The sequence below is a fragment of the Hemiscyllium ocellatum genome, chromosome 50 (genome assembly GCF_020745735.1).
Source record: "Hemiscyllium ocellatum isolate sHemOce1 chromosome 50, sHemOce1.pat.X.cur, whole genome shotgun sequence".
NCBI lineage: Eukaryota > Metazoa > Chordata > Chondrichthyes > Orectolobiformes > Hemiscylliidae > Hemiscyllium > Hemiscyllium ocellatum.
Genome location: NC_083450.1, coordinates 1527417 through 1545003, shown reverse-complemented (window position 1 = coordinate 1545003; position 17587 = coordinate 1527417). Strand labels below are relative to the sequence as shown.

The 17587-nt window shown below is 48.3% G+C and overlaps 1 protein-coding gene across 1 annotated transcript in view; it reads right to left on the bottom strand.

The window, feature by feature from the left end:
* Positions 1-693: 693 nt before the first annotated feature.
* The window catches only part of LOC132805508 (COUP transcription factor 2-like), a 35531-nt gene continuing 18637 nt past the window's right edge, over positions 694-17587 (bottom strand). The window contains exon 3 of the mRNA XM_060820621.1: positions 694-1237. Within this exon, the coding sequence (XP_060676604.1) occupies positions 963-1237 (275 nt within the window). The 3' untranslated portion in view covers positions 694-962. The remainder of the gene's footprint in view (positions 1238-17587) is intronic.

Here is a 17587-nt window from a genome sequence, read left to right as displayed (position 1 = left end):
GTGGGCACTGTCGGAGGGTCAGCGCTGAGGCAGTGGGCACTGTCGGAGGGTCAGTGGTAAGGGAGTGGGCACTGTTGGAGGGTCAGTGCTGAGGGAGTGGGCCCTGTCAGAGGGTCAGCGCTGAGGGAGTGGGCACTGTCGGAGGGTCAGTGGTAAGGGAGTGGGCACTGTTGGAGGGTCAGTGCTGAGGGAGTGGGCCCTGTCAGAGGGTCAGTGCTGAGGGAGTGGGCACTGTCGGAGGGTCAGTGCTGAGGGAGTGGACACTGTCAGACGGTCAGTGCTGAGGGAGTGCCGCACTGTCGGAGGGTCAGTGCTAAGGGAGTGTTGCACTCTGTTTTAGACCAGTTTCAGGTTATATATTAAACCCTTTGCTCACATGGACATCACTAGATCCATGGCAATGAAGCAGTAGAGCTTTGAATCCTCTCCCAGGTCCAAACCCATACTTACCATCACGTTCACCAAAATCACCAGGTTCACCGAGCCAGCTCTCCCTCCCACTGTTGTTGTTAGCAGCACATTGTGAAATAAACTGGCTGTTTAATCTTACACCAGGAATGACCTTCAAAATATATTTCATTGGCTGTAAACATATTTGGGAATCTTGGGATTCAAAAGGTGGTAAGAAATTAAAGTTTTTCATAATATCTGCCAAATATTGATATCGTAATGTTATAAAGACACTGCCATTCATTTCATATTGTTTCGGTTTATTGAAAACTGGCCTTGATTTCCCTTGCTCCAGCATCGTGTGATCCTGAAACTGTGACTCCAGGAAAAACTTCACACCGGAAAAGAAACATGTTCCCTTCCTTTTGAAGGGGCCTCCTGTTACCCAGTGTCAGGAGATAGAAGCCCCCAGCCCACAAGAACGTTCAAACCTGCTTTAAAATCCAAATGGTAATCCCTGTTCCCATCTGGTGGCCATAATGTCTTTGTCGCCCCTGCCCCTGTCTGCCCTATCACTGGACTGGCATATAAGGCCAGCTGAAACTGGCACCAGACAGCAGCATGTCCCTGATAAGAGTTTCAATTGGGGTTTTGCCCACCAGACGTACAAAGAACAATTGCTCAATGACAGGAGAGGAGACCACACGCAGGGAAGGTAACCGCAGCAGCAGCTTGCCGAAGCGGTTGGGTTGGTTCGGGTACTGGTTACGGCTGTAATCCTCCAGGGCACACTGGCATTTTTCCTGAAGACTCTCCACATGGGCAGGATCCGAGAGACCACAGGCATCTGCAGGAAAACCCACATTTTTAGATGACTAATAAAGACTGCAATAAGTCCAGCTAACTCCCCACTCATTCCAGCAAGAAATGTTTCAGTTTTAAGTGAATATCAATAGACAATAGGTGCAGGAGTAGGCCATTCTGCCCTTCGAGCCTGCACCGTCATTCAATATGATCATGGCTGATCATTCCTAATCAGTATCCTGTTCCTGCCTTATCTCCATAACCCTTGATTCCCACTATCCTTGAGAGCTCTATCCAACTCTTTCTTAAATGAATCCAGAGACTGGGCCTCCACTGCCCTCTGGGGCAGAGCATTCCACACAGCCACCACTCTCTGGGTGAAGAAGTTTCTCCTCATCTCTGTCCTCAATGGTCTTCCCCGTATTTTTATATCAAAATCTGCGTTTGAGGCATTCCTGACTGAGGTGAGTACTGTTGGTAAGAGTGTCATTTATGAGCCTGGTTGGTGTGTCGGTTTATTTACAAATTAACATCTGATCAATTGTCTCCGCTCAGGAACCTCATTCACCTCCCAGGTCATTCTCAATACTCCCAGTTCCTGGAGCAACTTTCAATATTCCAAGTTCCTTGGTAACACTTTCTGAAATTCCCAGATCTCTGGATGTAACTGTTGGCATTCCTGGTCACTGGGGAAGGGTTCCCAGTCAGGGGACCATCTGATATTCCCAATTAGCACTGCACAGCTCCCAGTATTTCTAGTATACGTTGTGCAGTCCTCAATATTTCTGTTCCCAATGTACTCCGGTCTCTGATAGTCCCAGTGCCTGATGAGCGGTTCTTGGTATTCGAGGTAAACAACTCATGACTTTCCCACGACCCAGGGAGTGCCTTCCAATTATCCCGTCCCCAGGATGCATCTCCTGGCATTCATAGTTTACAGGGAACTGTTGTTATATTCCTAAACCACTGGTGGAACTCCCAGGGGTAATTCCCAGTGTCCCCAGTTGATGAATTGATCAGGAAGTTGAAATTTCATTCACACAGGAATGTGATATTACATGCAGCAGCCTTAAATCATGATTTCCTTTGACCCTGCCATGTTCTGAGGCTCAAGCCTGTACCTACAAGCTCAACAGACTCTCGCACCATGCAGTGATTTACTCTGACACTGAAATCACCATCAGGGAGAACATGGTGAGGGTTCAAACCCCAGGATATCAACAACTGGAAATATGTGGTGAGCATATCATGTCTGGGAGGTATAGGTGACTCTGAACCCATGGTTCCCAAAAACTCTCCATCACTGGGCAATTTTCCTCACCTTGTGCCTGTTGTCGACTCATTGTTGGAGATCAATTGCTCCCATGAGTCAACACCACCGTTATCATCATGTATTTTGACAATTTTGAGAATGATAAAAGACAAACTAGGGGGTCCTGTCAATTTATCATCACAAATTTCTGTATCTCAATTGTTATATGGGGTCTATTAATCTCGTTACAGCCTGGCCTGTCTCTGCTCATCTGTCACTGAAACTCTTATTCTTCTCTTCCGTTCCCGCTAAACAAACTATTCCAATTAATTCCTCACTGGTCTCCTACATTCTACCTTCTAGAAACTTGAGACCATCCAGATCCCAGCTGCTTGTGTCATATCCCTGTTTCCCTATCACCCCTGTGCTCACTGACCTATATTGGGTCCCTATCTCTGTCATTACCTCGAACCTCAGAACCATCCGAGATTTCTGCTGTCTGCTAATTCTGGCATCTCGTATGTCGTTGGTTATAATGGATTCATCACAGGCAGCCACATCTTCAGTTGTCTGGGATCTAAGTTCTGAAATCCCCTTACTACAGCTCGCTGCTTGGCTTTAGTCTTTTAAGACTCACCTTAACACCTGCCGTGGTCGCACTGAGGCCCTATACAAGTGCAGTGAGACTTCCTTGTTCCTGTATTCGAACCCTCTTGCAATGATGGCCAACATAGTGCCTGCTGTCCTAACTTACTTTCAGGAACTGGTGTACAAGTAAAGCCAGGTCACTTTGGACATCGACAATTCCCAATCAATGACCGTTAAATAATACTGAACCATTCTGGTTTTCCGAGAGAAGTAGACAATGTTACACTGAGCGGAGGATAATGCATCTGTCACACATTTTCCCACTGACCAAATTTGTTGCAATTTCCTTGAAGGCTCTTTATCTCGTCCTTATCAATTGGACCTAATATTGCGTTACCACCAAAATTGAAAATATTGGGCTGGGTCTCACTGTTTTTTGGGTAAGCACATTGGAAGGACTTCCATTGTGTGAAATCGAGCAAGATGTCTTCCAGTAGCTGACCAATGGAGTCTCATTAACCACCTACCCCATCTCTATGGCATCACTTCCATTGGATTCTACACCCACCTCACCATGTGCTGTTCATGTCTGCATAGCATGTCATTGTCGGAGGTATTGGGTAAGGTTGTCGGGGGTATTAGGTAAGGCTGTCGGGGGTATTAGGTAAGGTTGTCAGAGGTATTGGGTAAGGTTGTCGGGGGTATTGGGTAAGGTTGTCGGGGGTATTGGGTAAGGTTGTCGGGGGTATTAGGTAAGGTTGTCGGGGGTATTAGGTAAGGTTGTCGGGGGTATTGGGTAAGGTTGTCGGGGGTATTGGGTAAGGTTGTCGGGGGGTATTGGGTAAGGTTGTCGGGGGTATTGGGTAAGGTTGTCGGGGGTATTAGGAAAGGTTGTCGGGGTATTGGGTAAGGGTGTCGGGGGTATTGGGTAAGGGTGTCGGGGGTATTGGGTAAGGGTGTCGGGGGTATTGGGTAAGGTTGTCGGGGGTATTGGGTAAGGTTGTCGGGGGTATTGGGTAAGGTTGTCGGGGGTATTAGGTAAGGTTGTCGGTGGTATTGGGTAAGGTTGTCGGGGTATTGGGTAAGGTTGTCGGGGGTATTGGGTAAGGTTGTCGGGGTATTAGGTAAGGTTGTCGGTGGTATTGGGTAAGGTTGTCGGGGGTATTGGGTAAGGTTGTCGGGGTATTAGGAAAGGTTGTCGGGGTATTAGGTAAGGTTGTCGGGGGTATTGGGTAAGGTTGTCGGGGGTATTGGGTAAGGATGTCGGGGGTATTGGGTAAGGTTGTCGGGGGTATTGGGTAAGGTTGTCGGGGTATTAGGTAAGGTTGTCGGGGGTATTCGGTAAGGTTGTCAGGGGTATTAGGTAAGGTTGTCAGGGGTATTAGGTAAGGTTGTCAGGGGTATTGGGTAAGGTTGTCGGGGGTATTGGGTAAGGTTGTCGGGGGTATTAGGTAAGGTTGTCGGTGGTATTGGGTAAGGTTGTCGGGGGTATTAGGTAAGGTTGTCGGGGGTATTGGGTAAGGTTGTCGGGGGTATTAGGTAAGGTTGTCGGGGGTATTGGGTAAGGTTGTCGGGGGTATTGGGTAAGGTTGTCGGGGGTATTAGGTAAGGTTGTCGGGGGTATTGGGTAAGGTTGTCGGGGGTATTAGGTAAGGTTGTCGGGGGTATTAGGTAAGGTTGTCGGGGGTATTGGGTAAGGTTGTCGGGGGTATTGGGTAAGGTTGTCGGGGGTATTGGGTAAGGTTGTCGGGGGTATTGGGTAAGGATGTCGGGGGTATTGGGTAAGGTTGTCGGGGGTATTGGGTAAGGTTGTCGGGGTATTAGGTAAGGTTGTCGGGGGTATTCGGTAAGGTTGTCAGGGGTATTAGGTAAGGTTGTCAGGGGTATTAGGTAAGGTTGTCAGGGGTATTGGGTAAGGTTGTCGGGGGTATTGGGTAAGGTTGTCGGGGGTATTAGGTAAGGTTGTCGGTGGTATTGGGTAAGGTTGTCGGGGGTATTAGGTAAGGTTGTCGGGGGTATTGGGTAAGGTTGTCGGGGGTATTAGGTAAGGTTGTCGGGGGTATTGGGTAAGGTTGTCGGGGGTATTGGGTAAGGTTGTCGGGGGTATTAGGTAAGGTTGTCGGGGGTATTGGGTAAGGTTGTCGGGGGTATTAGGTAAGGTTGTCGGGGGTATTAGGTAAGGTTGTCGGGGGTATTGGGTAAGGTTGTCGGGGGTATTAGGTAAGGTTGTCGGGGGTATTAGGTAAGGTTGTCGGTGGTATTGGGTAAGGTTGTCGGGGGTATTAGGTAAGGTTGTCGGGGGTATTGGGTAAGGTTGTCGGGGGTATTGGGTAAGGTTGTCGGGGTATTAGGTAAGGTTGTCGGGGGTATTGGGTAAGGATGTCGGGGGTATTGGGTAAGGTTGTCGGGGGTATTGGGTAAGGTTGTCGGGGGTATTGGGTAAGGTTGTCGGGGGTATTGGGTAAGGATGTCGGGGGTATTGGGTAAGGATGTCGGGGGTATTGGGTAAGGTTGTCGGGGGTATTGGGTAAGGTTGTCGGGGGTATTGGGTAAGGTTGTCGGGGGTATTAGGTAAGGTTGTCGGGGGTATTCGGTAAGGTTGTCGGGGTATTAGGTAAGGTTGTCGGGGGTATTGGGTAAGGTTGTCGGGGGTATTAGGTAAGGTTGTCGGGGGTATTGGGTAAGGTTGTCGGGGGTATTGGGTAAGGTTGTCGGGGGTATTAGGTAAGGTTGTCGGGGGTATTGGGTAAGGTTGTCGGGGGTATTGGGTAAGGTTGTCGGGGGTATTAGGTAAGGTTGTCGGGGGTATTGGGTAAGGTTGTCGGGGGTATTGGGTAAGGTTGTCGGGGGTATTTGGTAAGGTTGTCGGGGGTATTAGGTAAGGTTGTCGGGGGTATTAGGTAAGGTTGTCGGGGGTATTAGGTAAGGTTGTCGGGGGTATTGGGTAAGGTTGTCGGGGGTATTGGGTAAGGTTGTCGGGGTATTAGGTAAGGATGTCAGGGGTATTAGGTAAGGTTGTCAGGGGTATTAGGTAAGGTTGTCAGGGGTATTGGGTAAGGTTGTCGGGGGTATTGGGTAAGGTTGTCGGGGGTATTGGGTAAGGTTGTCGGGGGTATTGGGTAAGGTTGTCAGGGGTATTGGGTAAGGTTGTCGGGGGTATTGGGTAAGGTTGTCGGGGGTATTGGGTAAGGTTGTCGGGGGTATTAGGTAAGGTTGTCGGTGGTATTGGGTAAGGTTGTCGGGGGTATTAGGTAAGGTTGTCGGGGGTATTGGGTAAGGTTGTCGGGGGTATTAGGTAAGGTTGTCGGGGTATTAGGTAAGGTTGTCGGGGGTATTGGGTAAGGTTGTCGGGGGTATTGGGTAAGGTTGTCGGGGGTATTGTGTAAGGTTGTCGGGGGTATTAGGTAAGGTTGTCGGTGGTATTGGGTAAGGTTGTCGGGGGTATTAGGTAAGGTTGTCGGGGGTATTGGGTAAGGTTGTCGGGGGTATTGGGTAAGGTTGTCGGGGTATTAGGTAAGGTTGTCGGGGGTATTGGGTAAGGATGTCGGGGGTATTGGGTAAGGTTGTCGGGGGTATTGGGTAAGGTTGTCGGGGGTATTGGGTAAGGTTGTCGGGGGTATTGGGTAAGGATGTCGGGGGTATTGGGTAAGGATGTCGGGGGTATTGGGTAAGGTTGTCGGGGGTATTGGGTAAGGTTGTCGGGGGTATTGGGTAAGGTTGTCGGGGGTATTAGGTAAGGTTGTCGGGGGTATTCGGTAAGGTTGTCGGGGGTATTGGGTAAGGTTGTCGGGGGTATTGGGTAAGGTTGTCGGGGGTATTGGGTAAGGTTGTCGGGGGTATTGGGTAAGGTTGTCGGTGGTATTGGGTAAGGTTGTCGGGGTATTAGGTAAGGTTGTCGGGGGTATTGGGTAAGGTTGTCGGGGGTATTAGGTAAGGTTGTCGGGGGTATTGGGTAAGGTTGTCGGGGGTATTAGGTAAGGTTGTCGGGGGTATTGGGTAAGGTTGTCGGGGGTATTGGGTAAGGTTGTCGGGGGTATTAGGTAAGGTTGTCGGGGGTATTAGGTAAGGTTGTCAGGGGTATTGGGTAAGGTTGTCGGGGGTATTAGGTAAGGTTGTCGGGGGTATTAGGTAAGGTTGTCGGGGGTATTAGGTAAGGTTGTCGGGGGTATTGGGTAAGGTTGTCGGGGGTATTGGGTAAGGTTGTCGGGGGTATTCGGTAAGGTTGTCGGGGTATTAGGTAAGGATGTCAGGGGTATTAGGTAAGGTTGTCAGGGGTATTAGGTAAGGTTGTCGGGGGTATTGGGTAAGGTTGTCGGGGGTATTGGGTAAGGTTGTCGGGGGTATTGGGTAAGGTTGTCGGGGGTATTGGGTAAGGTTGTCGGGGGTATTGGGTAAGGTTGTCGGGGGTATTAGGTAAGGTTGTCGGGGGTATTGGGTAAGGTTGTCGGGGGTATTAGGTAAGGTTGTCGGGGGTATTGGGTAAGGTTGTCGGGGGTATTAGGTAAGGTTGTCGGGGGTATTGGGTAAGGTTGTCGGGGGTATTGGGTAAGGTTGTCGGGGGTATTAGGTAAGGTTGTCGGGGGTATTAGGTAAGGTTGTCAGGGGTATTGGGTAAGGTTGTCGGGGGTATTAGGTAAGGTTGTCGGGGGTATTAGGTAAGGTTGTCGGGGGTATTAGGTAAGGTTGTCGGGGGTATTGGGTAAGGTTGTCGGGGGTATTGGGTAAGGTTGTCGGGGGTATTCGGTAAGGTTGTCGGGGTATTAGGTAAGGATGTCAGGGGTATTAGGTAAGGTTGTCAGGGGTATTAGGTAAGGTTGTCGGGGGTATTGGGTAAGGTTGTCGGGGGTATTGGGTAAGGTTGTCGGGGGTATTGGGTAAGGTTGTCGGGGGTATTGGGTAAGGTTGTCGGGGGTATTAGGTAAGGTTGTCGGGGGTATTAGGTAAGGTTGTCGGGGGTATTCGGTAAGGTTGTCGGGGGTATTAGGTAAGGTTGTCAGGGGTATTGGGTAAGGTTGTCGGGGGTATTAGGTAAGGTTGTCAGGGGTATTGGGTAAGGTTGTCGGGGGTATTGGGTAAGGTTGTCGGGGGTATTGGGTAAGGTTGTCGGGGGTATTAGGTAAGGTTGTCGGTGGTATTGGGTAAGGTTGTCGGGGGTATTAGGTAAGGTTGTCGGGGGTATTGGGTAAGGTTGTCGGGGGTATTAGGTAAGGTTGTCGGGGGTATTGGGTAAGGTTGTCGGGGGTATTGGGTAAGGTTGTCGGGGGTATTGGGTAAGGATGTCGGGGGTATTGGGTAAGGATGTCGGGGGTATTGGGTAAGGTTGTCGGGGGTATTGGGTAAGGTTGTCGGGGGTATTAGGTAAGGTTGTCGGGGGTATTGGGTAAGGTTGTCGGGGGTATTAGGTAAGGTTGTCGGGGTATTAGGTAAGGATGTCAGGGGTATTAGGTAAGGTTGTCAGGGGTATTAGGTAAGGTTGTCAGGGGTATTGGGTAAGGTTGTCGGGGGTATTGGGTAAGGTTGTCGGGGGTATTGGGTAAGGTTGTCGGGGGTATTGGGTAAGGTTGTCGGGGGTATTGGGTAAGGTTGTCGGGGGTATTAGGTAAGGTTGTCAGGGGTATTGGGTAAGGTTGTCGGGGGTATTGGGTAAGGTTGTCGGGGGTATTAGGTAAGGTTGTCAGGGGTATTGGGTAAGGTTGTCGGGGGTATTAGGTAAGGTTGTCAGGGGTATTGGGTAAGGTTGTCGGGGGTATTGGGTAAGGTTGTCGGGGGTATTGGGTAAGGTTGTCGGGGGTATTAGGTAAGGTTGTCGGTGGTATTGGGTAAGGTTGTCGGGGGTATTAGGTAAGGTTGTCGGGGGTATTGGGTAAGGTTGTCGGGGGTATTGGGTAAGGTTGTCGGGGGTATTGGGTAAGGTTGTCGGGGGTATTGGGTAAGGTTGTCGGTGGTATTAGGTAAGGTTGTCGGGGGTATTGGGTAAGGTTGTCGGGGGTATTAGGTAAGGTTGTCGGGGTATTAGGTAAGGTTGTCGGGGGTATTGGGTAAGGTTGTCGGGGGTATTGGGTAAGGTTGTCGGGGGTATTGGGTAAGGTTGTCGGGGGTATTGGGTAAGGTTGTCGGGGGTATTGGGTAAGGTTGTCGGGGGTATTAGGAAAGGTTGTCGGGGGTATTAGGTAAGGTTGTCGGGGGTATTAGGTAAGGTTGTCGGGGGTATTAGGTAAGGTTGTCGGGGGTATTAGGAAAGGTTGTCGGGGGTATTAGGAAAGGTTGTCGGGGTATTAGGTAAGGTTGTCGGGGGTATTAGGTAAGGTTGTCGGGGGTATTGGGTAAGGTTGTCGGGGGTATTGGGAAAGGTTGTCGGGGGTATTGGGTAAGGTTGTCGGGGGTATTAGGTAAGGTTGTCGGGGGTATTGGGTAAGGTTGTCGGGGGTATTGGGTAAGGTTGTCGGGGGTATTGGGTAAGGTTGTCGGGGGTATTGGGTAAGGTTGTCGGGGGTATTAGGAAAGGTTGTCGGGGTATTAGGTAAGGTTGTCGGGGGTATTGGGTAAGGTTGTCGGGGGTATTGGGTAAGGTTGTCGGGGGTATTGGGTAAGGATGTCGGGGGTATTGGGTAAGGATGTCGGGGGTATTGGGTAAGGTTGTCGGGGGTATTGGGTAAGGTTGTCGGGGGTATTAGGTAAGGTTGTCGGGGGTATTGGGTAAGGTTGTCGGGGTATTAGGAAAGGTTGTCGGGGTATTAGGTAAGGTTGTCGGGGGTATTGGGTAAGGTTGTCGGGGGTATTGGGTAAGGTTGTCGGGGGTATTGGGTAAGGATGTCGGGGGTATTGGGTAAGGATGTCGGGGGTATTGGGTAAGGTTGTCGGGGGTATTGGGTAAGGTTGTCGGGGGTATTGGGTAAGGTTGTCGGGGGTATTAGGTAAGGTTGTCGGGGGTATTCGGTAAGGTTGTCGGGGTATTAGGTAAGGATGTCAGGGGTATTAGGTAAGGTTGTCAGGGGTATTGGGTAAGGTTGTCGGGGGTATTGGGTAAGGTTGTCGGTGGTATTGGGTAAGGTTGTCGGGGGTATTGGGTAAGGTTGTCGGGGGTATTGGGTAAGGTTGTCGGGGGTATTAGGTAAGGTTGTCGGGGGTATTAGGTAAGGTTGTCGGGGGTATTCGGTAAGGTTGTCGGGGTATTAGGTAAGGATGTCAGGGGTATTAGGTAAGGTTGTCAGGGGTATTAGGTAAGGTTGTCAGGGGTATTGGGTAAGGTTGTCGGGGGTATTAGGTAAGGTTGTCGGTGGTATTGGGTAAGGTTGTCGGGGGTATTAGGTAAGGTTGTCGGGGGTATTGGGTAAGGTTGTCGGGGGTATTAGGTAAGGTTGTCGGGGGTATTGGGTAAGGTTGTCGGGGGTATTGGGTAAGGTTGTCGGGGGTATTAGGTAAGGTTGTCGGGGGTATTGGGTAAGGTTGTCGGGGGTATTGGGTAAGGTTGTCGGGGGTATTTGGTAAGGTTGTCGGGGGTATTAGGTAAGGTTGTCGGGGGTATTAGGAAAGGTTGTCGGGGGTATTGGGTAAGGTTGTCGGGGGTATTGGGTAAGGTTGTCGGGGGTATTGGGTAAGGTTGTCGGGGGTATTTGGTAAGGTTGTCGGGGGTATTAGGTAAGGTTGTCAGGGGTCCCTTTGCACCCTACTTAATGATGAGACACTGAGGACTGTATTTGCCCCAGGTCACTGACTAACCACAATGAGCAGCATTCTCCAACATCCCTCCACTGCCTTTGGAGCTCTCCATCTGATGTACACAATCTTTCTCCGGGTTGCTAGTGCACAGAGTGCCATCACACAGGTTGCCTGACAGTGAGTGAGCCATGCTGACTGAGGCCATGCTGTAGATTGTGTCTGAACTGTTCCCCTGACCAACGACACTGGGACCTCCTGACCATGGCACCCACCCTGCCGTGATCGGACTGAGGACCATCCCACACCTGCTCTCCAACATGGCCATTCGATTGTATACACATGCTGCACAATCAGCTGGTATATACTGTGGGTGTTAAACTAAAGTCTCGATATACCATACATCAAGGTGTTTCCTACTCCCCTGCAGACAGATTCCTACCAGTAAGTATGACAAATAGCCTGCAGGTCTGTGCAAAAGGACATGTGGATACAGCAGTGCTGTTGGTTTATCTCTGGCTGAAGCACCTATCAGGCAGAGCACAGCATAGATGCTGCAAGCACACAGCTAGATGCTGAGTGAATGGTTGCAAAGCCAGCAACGAGCAACCCTGTGAGGCAGCTGGTCCTATCTGTGTGCTGTGCACAAGGTGTCCCTACTGCAGCCTTTCAATGCTAGTTACCGAGGTACCCTGTGTGTTTCCGAGTGGATCAGAGAGGGACCGTGATGTTCATGAGGCAAATGCTGGGTGCTGTTTCCAGCTGAGCAATATGGACTCAGGTCATAGCAAAGCAGTCAGCTGAAGGCCTTTGGTACACCTTCTGGTCTCCTGATGTCAGAATTGTTCAGTGTGATTATTAAGATAGGAAGCTGTTTATAAGGTGTTTAACCAGCTACAACTGGAAATTCATCACTAGCTAGAAACCTGGCAAATGCATAAAACAGGCAGTGTGAAGCTTCCAATGTCAAACTAACCCTGACTGATATCTCTCACAGATCACATTGTAGCCCCTGACATAGAGTCAGAGTCACTCAGACACCTATAAGATTCCACCCAATATGTTTAATTCCCTCATCCAAATTGCTGACATATATATTCTAAATAAACACTGCCACTGCCTGTCTCCTGCCTGCTGACAAGTTTGCAGTCCATGCCGGTATACTCCCACCAGTCCGAGGGGCTTTGATTTTGCACACCCAGCTCCCCAGTGCAGGACTTTCTCAGAGAATGATTGCAGCACATCAGAGGTCCAGCCTGTTGTGTTGGTGACAGCTCGCTGACGGAGGACTTCACCTCATGCTCATTCCCTACCTCCTCCATGATTCTCTCTCTTTCCCGATTACTGTCCAACTCCTTCCCAAAGGCCTCATTTGAACCTGTCACGGTGACATCCTCAGGCAGTGCACTCCTGATCCTAACCACCCGCTCTGTGAAAAAGCTGCTCCTCATGCCAACTGTTGCCAATTACTTTAAAACCGTGCCCTCTGCTTCCTGGGAATGGCCTTTTCCCTATTTACTGTGTTCAAATCCCTCATGGGTTTTAATATCTTTCTTAAACCTCCTCTCAGCCTCCTCTTCTCTGGGGAGAACTGTTCCAAATTCTCCAATCTGTTTTTAGAACAGAAATTCCTCAACTCTGGAACCATTGATGTGAATCTTTTCTGATCCTCACTGAATGCCTTCAGGTCCTATGGTGTGATGTGCAGTGTGAGGACTAACTTATGACAAGTTTAAAAGTATTTATTTCTCTATACCCCTAATGATAAAGCCTAGCACGTTGTATGTTTTATTTATCACATTCTCGAAACTGTCTTGCTATCTTCAATGATTTGTACACCTATAAACCCAGGTACCCTCTGCTCTCGTAACTCCTTTAGAAGTGCACCATCAATTTTACATTGTCTGTGATCTTCCTTCTGAAATGAATCACTTTACACTTAAATTTCATCTGCGATTTGTCTGTCCATTTCACTGGCTTGTCTGTCCTTTTGAGGACTGTCCTCACAGTTCGAATAATTACAAATTTTGAAGCAACCACACATTTTGAAATTGTGGTTTGTACCCTGAGGTCTATATCATTAAGATACATCAAGAAGAACAAGGGTCTTAGCTTCAACCCTGGGGAACTCCAATATAAACCCTCTGCAGCCTATTAACCAACTATTAATCATTATTCTGCTTGCAGTCACCCAACCAGTTTGGTACCATATTGCTCGAGATGCTTTTAATACATATTGTTAGTAATTGTGCAGAACCAGACTGTGGCTCATTTCGAATCCTGATGACAATGGGGAAGATATTTCATGTGAAATAAGAAAACGGAGTTCTTTGAAACAAATGTCGGGTCAATGTATGTTGATGGAAAGGGGAAATATTATTTCAAACCATTGTCCATATCCAGGGAGTGAGGTACTGAAAAGCAACTCCACATCACAGCTTTAACTAATACTTCACTCTTCGATATATTAACCAAATCACCAAAACATCACATGAGCTGAATCAGCTCAGAAAGAACTGGGTCACTGGATAAATAAAATCCACCACTACATTATAATGATCACTGACCTGAAAATAACACCGAGTTCCTGACAGGAATCCTAATCGACTTTCTAACGCATTCCTTTGTCGACTATGTAAAAAGTGGAATTCATTAACCATACTCCAGGGTAGCTGCTGTAAATGTGAATCCACTCCTGAGGGTACCCAGTCAAAACAGGGCAACTATTGAAATCCCAATCAATACTGACCTCTGGCTGAGGACTGTGTCTATACTGACCCACTCCTGAGGACACCCTATATATAGTGACCCACTCCCAGGTATTCTCCATAAACACTGACCCACTCCCAGGTACTCCCTATAAATACAGACCAACTCTGGGTGATCCTCTATAAACACTGACCCTCTCCCTGTTACCCCCTATAAACACTGACCCTCTCCCAGTTACCCACTATAAACACTGACCCACTCCCAGTTACCCCCATAAACACTGACCGACTCCCAGTTACCCACTATAAACACAGACCCACTCCCAGTTAACCCCTATAAACACTGACCCTCTCGCTGTTACCCCTTATAAACACTGACCCTCTCCCTGTTACCCCCTATAAACACTCACCCACTCCCAGTTACCCCCCTATAAACACTAACCCACTCCCAGTTACCCACTATATACACTGACCCACTCCCAGTTACCCCCTATAAACACTGACCCTCTCCCAGTTAGCCCCTATAAACACTGACCCACTCCCAGTTACCCACTACAAACACTGACCCTCTCCCAGTTACCCCCCTATAAACACTGACCCTCTCCCTGTTACCCCCTATAAACACTGACCCACTCCCAGTTACCCCCCTATAAACACTGACCCACTCCCAGTTATCCCCTTATAAACACAGACCCACTCCCAGTTACCCCCTATAAACACTGACCCTCTCCCAGTTACCCGCTATAAACACTGACCCACTCCCAGTTACCCCCTATAAACACTGACCCACTCCCAGTTACCCACTATAAACACTGACCCACTCCCAGTTATCCCCTTATAAACACAGACCCTCTCCCAGTTACCCCCTATAAACACTGACCCACTCCCAGTTACCCCCCTATAAACACTGACCCACTCCCAGTTATCCCCTTATAAACACAGACCCACTCCCAGTTACCCCCTATAAACACTGACCCTCTCCCAGTTACCCCCCTATAAACACAGACCCACTCCCAGTTACCCCCTATAAACACTGACCCACTCCCAGTTACCCCCCTATAAACACTGACCCACTCCCAGTTATCCCCTTATAAACACAGACCCACTCCCAGTTACCCCCTATAAACACTGACCCTCTCCCAGTTACCCCCCTATAAACACAGACCCACTCCCAGTTACCCCCTATAAACACTGACCCTCTCCCAGTTACCCCCCTATAAACACAGACCCACTCCCAGTTACCCCCTATAAACACTGACCCTCTCCCAGTTACCCCCCTATAAACACTGACCCTCTCCCAGTTACCCCCCTATAAACACAGACCCACTCCCAGTTACCCCCTATAAACACTGACCCTCTCCCAGTTACCCCCCTATAAACACAGACCCACTCCCAGTTACCCCCTATAAACACTGACCCTCTCCCAGTTACCCCCCTATAAACACTGACACTCTCCCAGTTACCCCCCTATAAACACTGACCCACTCCCGGGTACATATATAAATACTGACCTAATTCCAGGTGCCCTTTATAAATACTGACCTACCCCTGAATATCCCCTATAAACACTGACCCACTCCCAGTTACCCCCTATAAACACTGACCCTCTACCAGTTACCCCCTATAAACACTGACCCACTCCCAGTTACCCCCTATAAACACTGACCCTCTCCCAGTTACCCCCTATAAATACTGACCCACTCCCGGGTGTCCTTTATAAATACTGACCTACCCATGAATATCCCCTATAAACACTGACCCACTCCCAGTTACCCCCTATAAACACTGACCCTCTACCAGTTACCCCCTATAAACACTGACCCTCTCCCAGTTACCCCCTATAAACACTGACCCACTCCCGGGTACCCTTTATAAACACTGACCCTCTCCCGGGTACCCTTTATAAACACTGACCCACTCCCGGGTACCCTTTATAAATACTGACCTACCCATGAATATCCCCTATAAACACTGACCCACTCCCAGTTACCCCCTATAAACACTGACCCTCTCCCGGGTACCCTTTATAAACACTGACCCACTCCCGGGTACCCCCTATAAACACTGACCCTCTCCCAGGTACCCTTTATAAATACTGACCTACCCATGAATATCCCCTATAAACACTGACCCACTCCCAGTTACTCCCTATAAACACTGACCCTCTCCCGGGTACCCTTTATAAACACTGACCCACTCCCGGGTACCCCCTATAAACACTGACCCTCTCCCGGGTACCCTTTATAAATACTGACCTACCCATGAATATCCCCTATAAACACTGACCCACTACCGAGGCCTCCTGATCTTTATTTACCCATTCCCGAGGATTCCCTATGAATACTGAACCCATTCTGAATATCCTTTATAAATAATGACCCAAACCTAGGTAACAACCTATAAATATTGGCGCACTCTCAAACCCCTCAGAAATGCTGATTCACTGCCACAGGTATGTGTCCATACTGGACCACTCCTCAGGTGACCCCGTCTATACTGACCCACTCCTGAGTAACCATTATAGCGACTAACTAGGGGACCTCTATCAAGACTGAACCAAACAGAGTACCTGTCAATATTCACTCACTTAGAGGGTATCTTTGTCAATATTGGCCCACATCCCAGCAACATCTACCGATACTGCCTCACTCCCAGGGACATCTGATTAAAACTGACCCACTCCCATGGTCCCACAGCCAATAGTGACCCATTCCCAGGGGTGTTTTGACAAAACTGTCCCATTCCCTGGGACACCCTGTCTCAGCTGAGCCACTCCCAAGGTTCCTACATCAATACTGATCTGCTGCAAAGGGCCACTTGTCTATACTGAGCCACTCCAAGGACCCCCTGTACATACAGATGCAGACCACAGGGTATCCTGATCAATAATAAAGTGCACCAAAGACCCCCTGTCTATACTGTTCCAGTCCCAGGGACTCCTGTCTAAGATAATCTATTCCCAGGAATCTTCAGTCAATACTGACATATTACTAGGAACTATTGTAAATCCTGATCCATTCCCTCAGTTATTTTTGTAACGTACTGTAGGGGCAATCCATTTGAATTATTGTGCATGTAAATTGGCAGAACTGAGGAAAACGATATTAAATGTGAACTGATGCCTGATGTGACTGATGCCAGCTTAAAAAGTCACAGTTTTGATTGTTTCAGGTAATCCCAAACAGCTGGCATGCAGGTTTAATACAAGGTAAACTCTGATTAGATTTGACTTATTTCTATTTTCATCACCTATTAAGTCAGTCTTGATTTCAGCTGAAATAAATCTGAATCATCCGTCACGTCATTTTAATAAAACACCTAAAGACATTAATCCCCTCAAGCTTGACGTAACTTGAGTAAATTCTATAAATATAGCTGCGGATTTTCATCATTCAGATACATCCCTTCCAAAGTATTTTGCTAAGTATGTCAATGTGTGATATCAAGAACTAACTGGTAGAATCATTGCTGGTTAGTGGAATCATAGTTCTCTTTCCTCACCTCAGTCCCCTTGTGGGAGAGAAACATTTCAGGTTGTCAGGTGTGTGTTGATTTTAACAAATATAGAGGGTCTTTTAAAGAAATAGTTTTAAGCTAAGAAATAACTTTGAGTATTTTAGCTGACCACAAAAGAAGCAGGAGGGGCATTTCGCAATAAGCTCATAGTTTGTAGGTCTGCTTTTTGGACTATCAAAATAATAAAGGATGATCTCAGAAGTCAGAAAGTTAGAAAAGAAAAGAGGAACTGGACGAAACAACAGGAAGGCTGTAACGAACAAGGACAGCCAAATACAGCAGGTTTGAAGAAAAACAAGTGACGTAATTAATAATTATGATCGGCTTAGGCTTGGGTGCAGGGAATTCCCAAATAAAGGAATAACGGGCGCAGGTAATAACCAAATGAGGGGATAGAATGAAATAGACACTTATGATAGGTTTATTGCTTAGTGTAGGGGTGTCAAGAGACCCCTCAGAAAAGTATTTTAAAAACTCTGTATTTTACTGTCGGGTGTGGCCCTCCTCGTACAGCCACCCATCTTTAAAGATGTTCGAATAAATGTGCTGCTTCGGAACTCTTTGACTCGGACCGAAAATTATTGATTAAGTGGGTTCGTTTCTCACAATTGGGGGCTCGTCCGGGATGAACTTCAGCTCCTGAAAAGGCCCCCACCGTCGATAACTGAGAAAA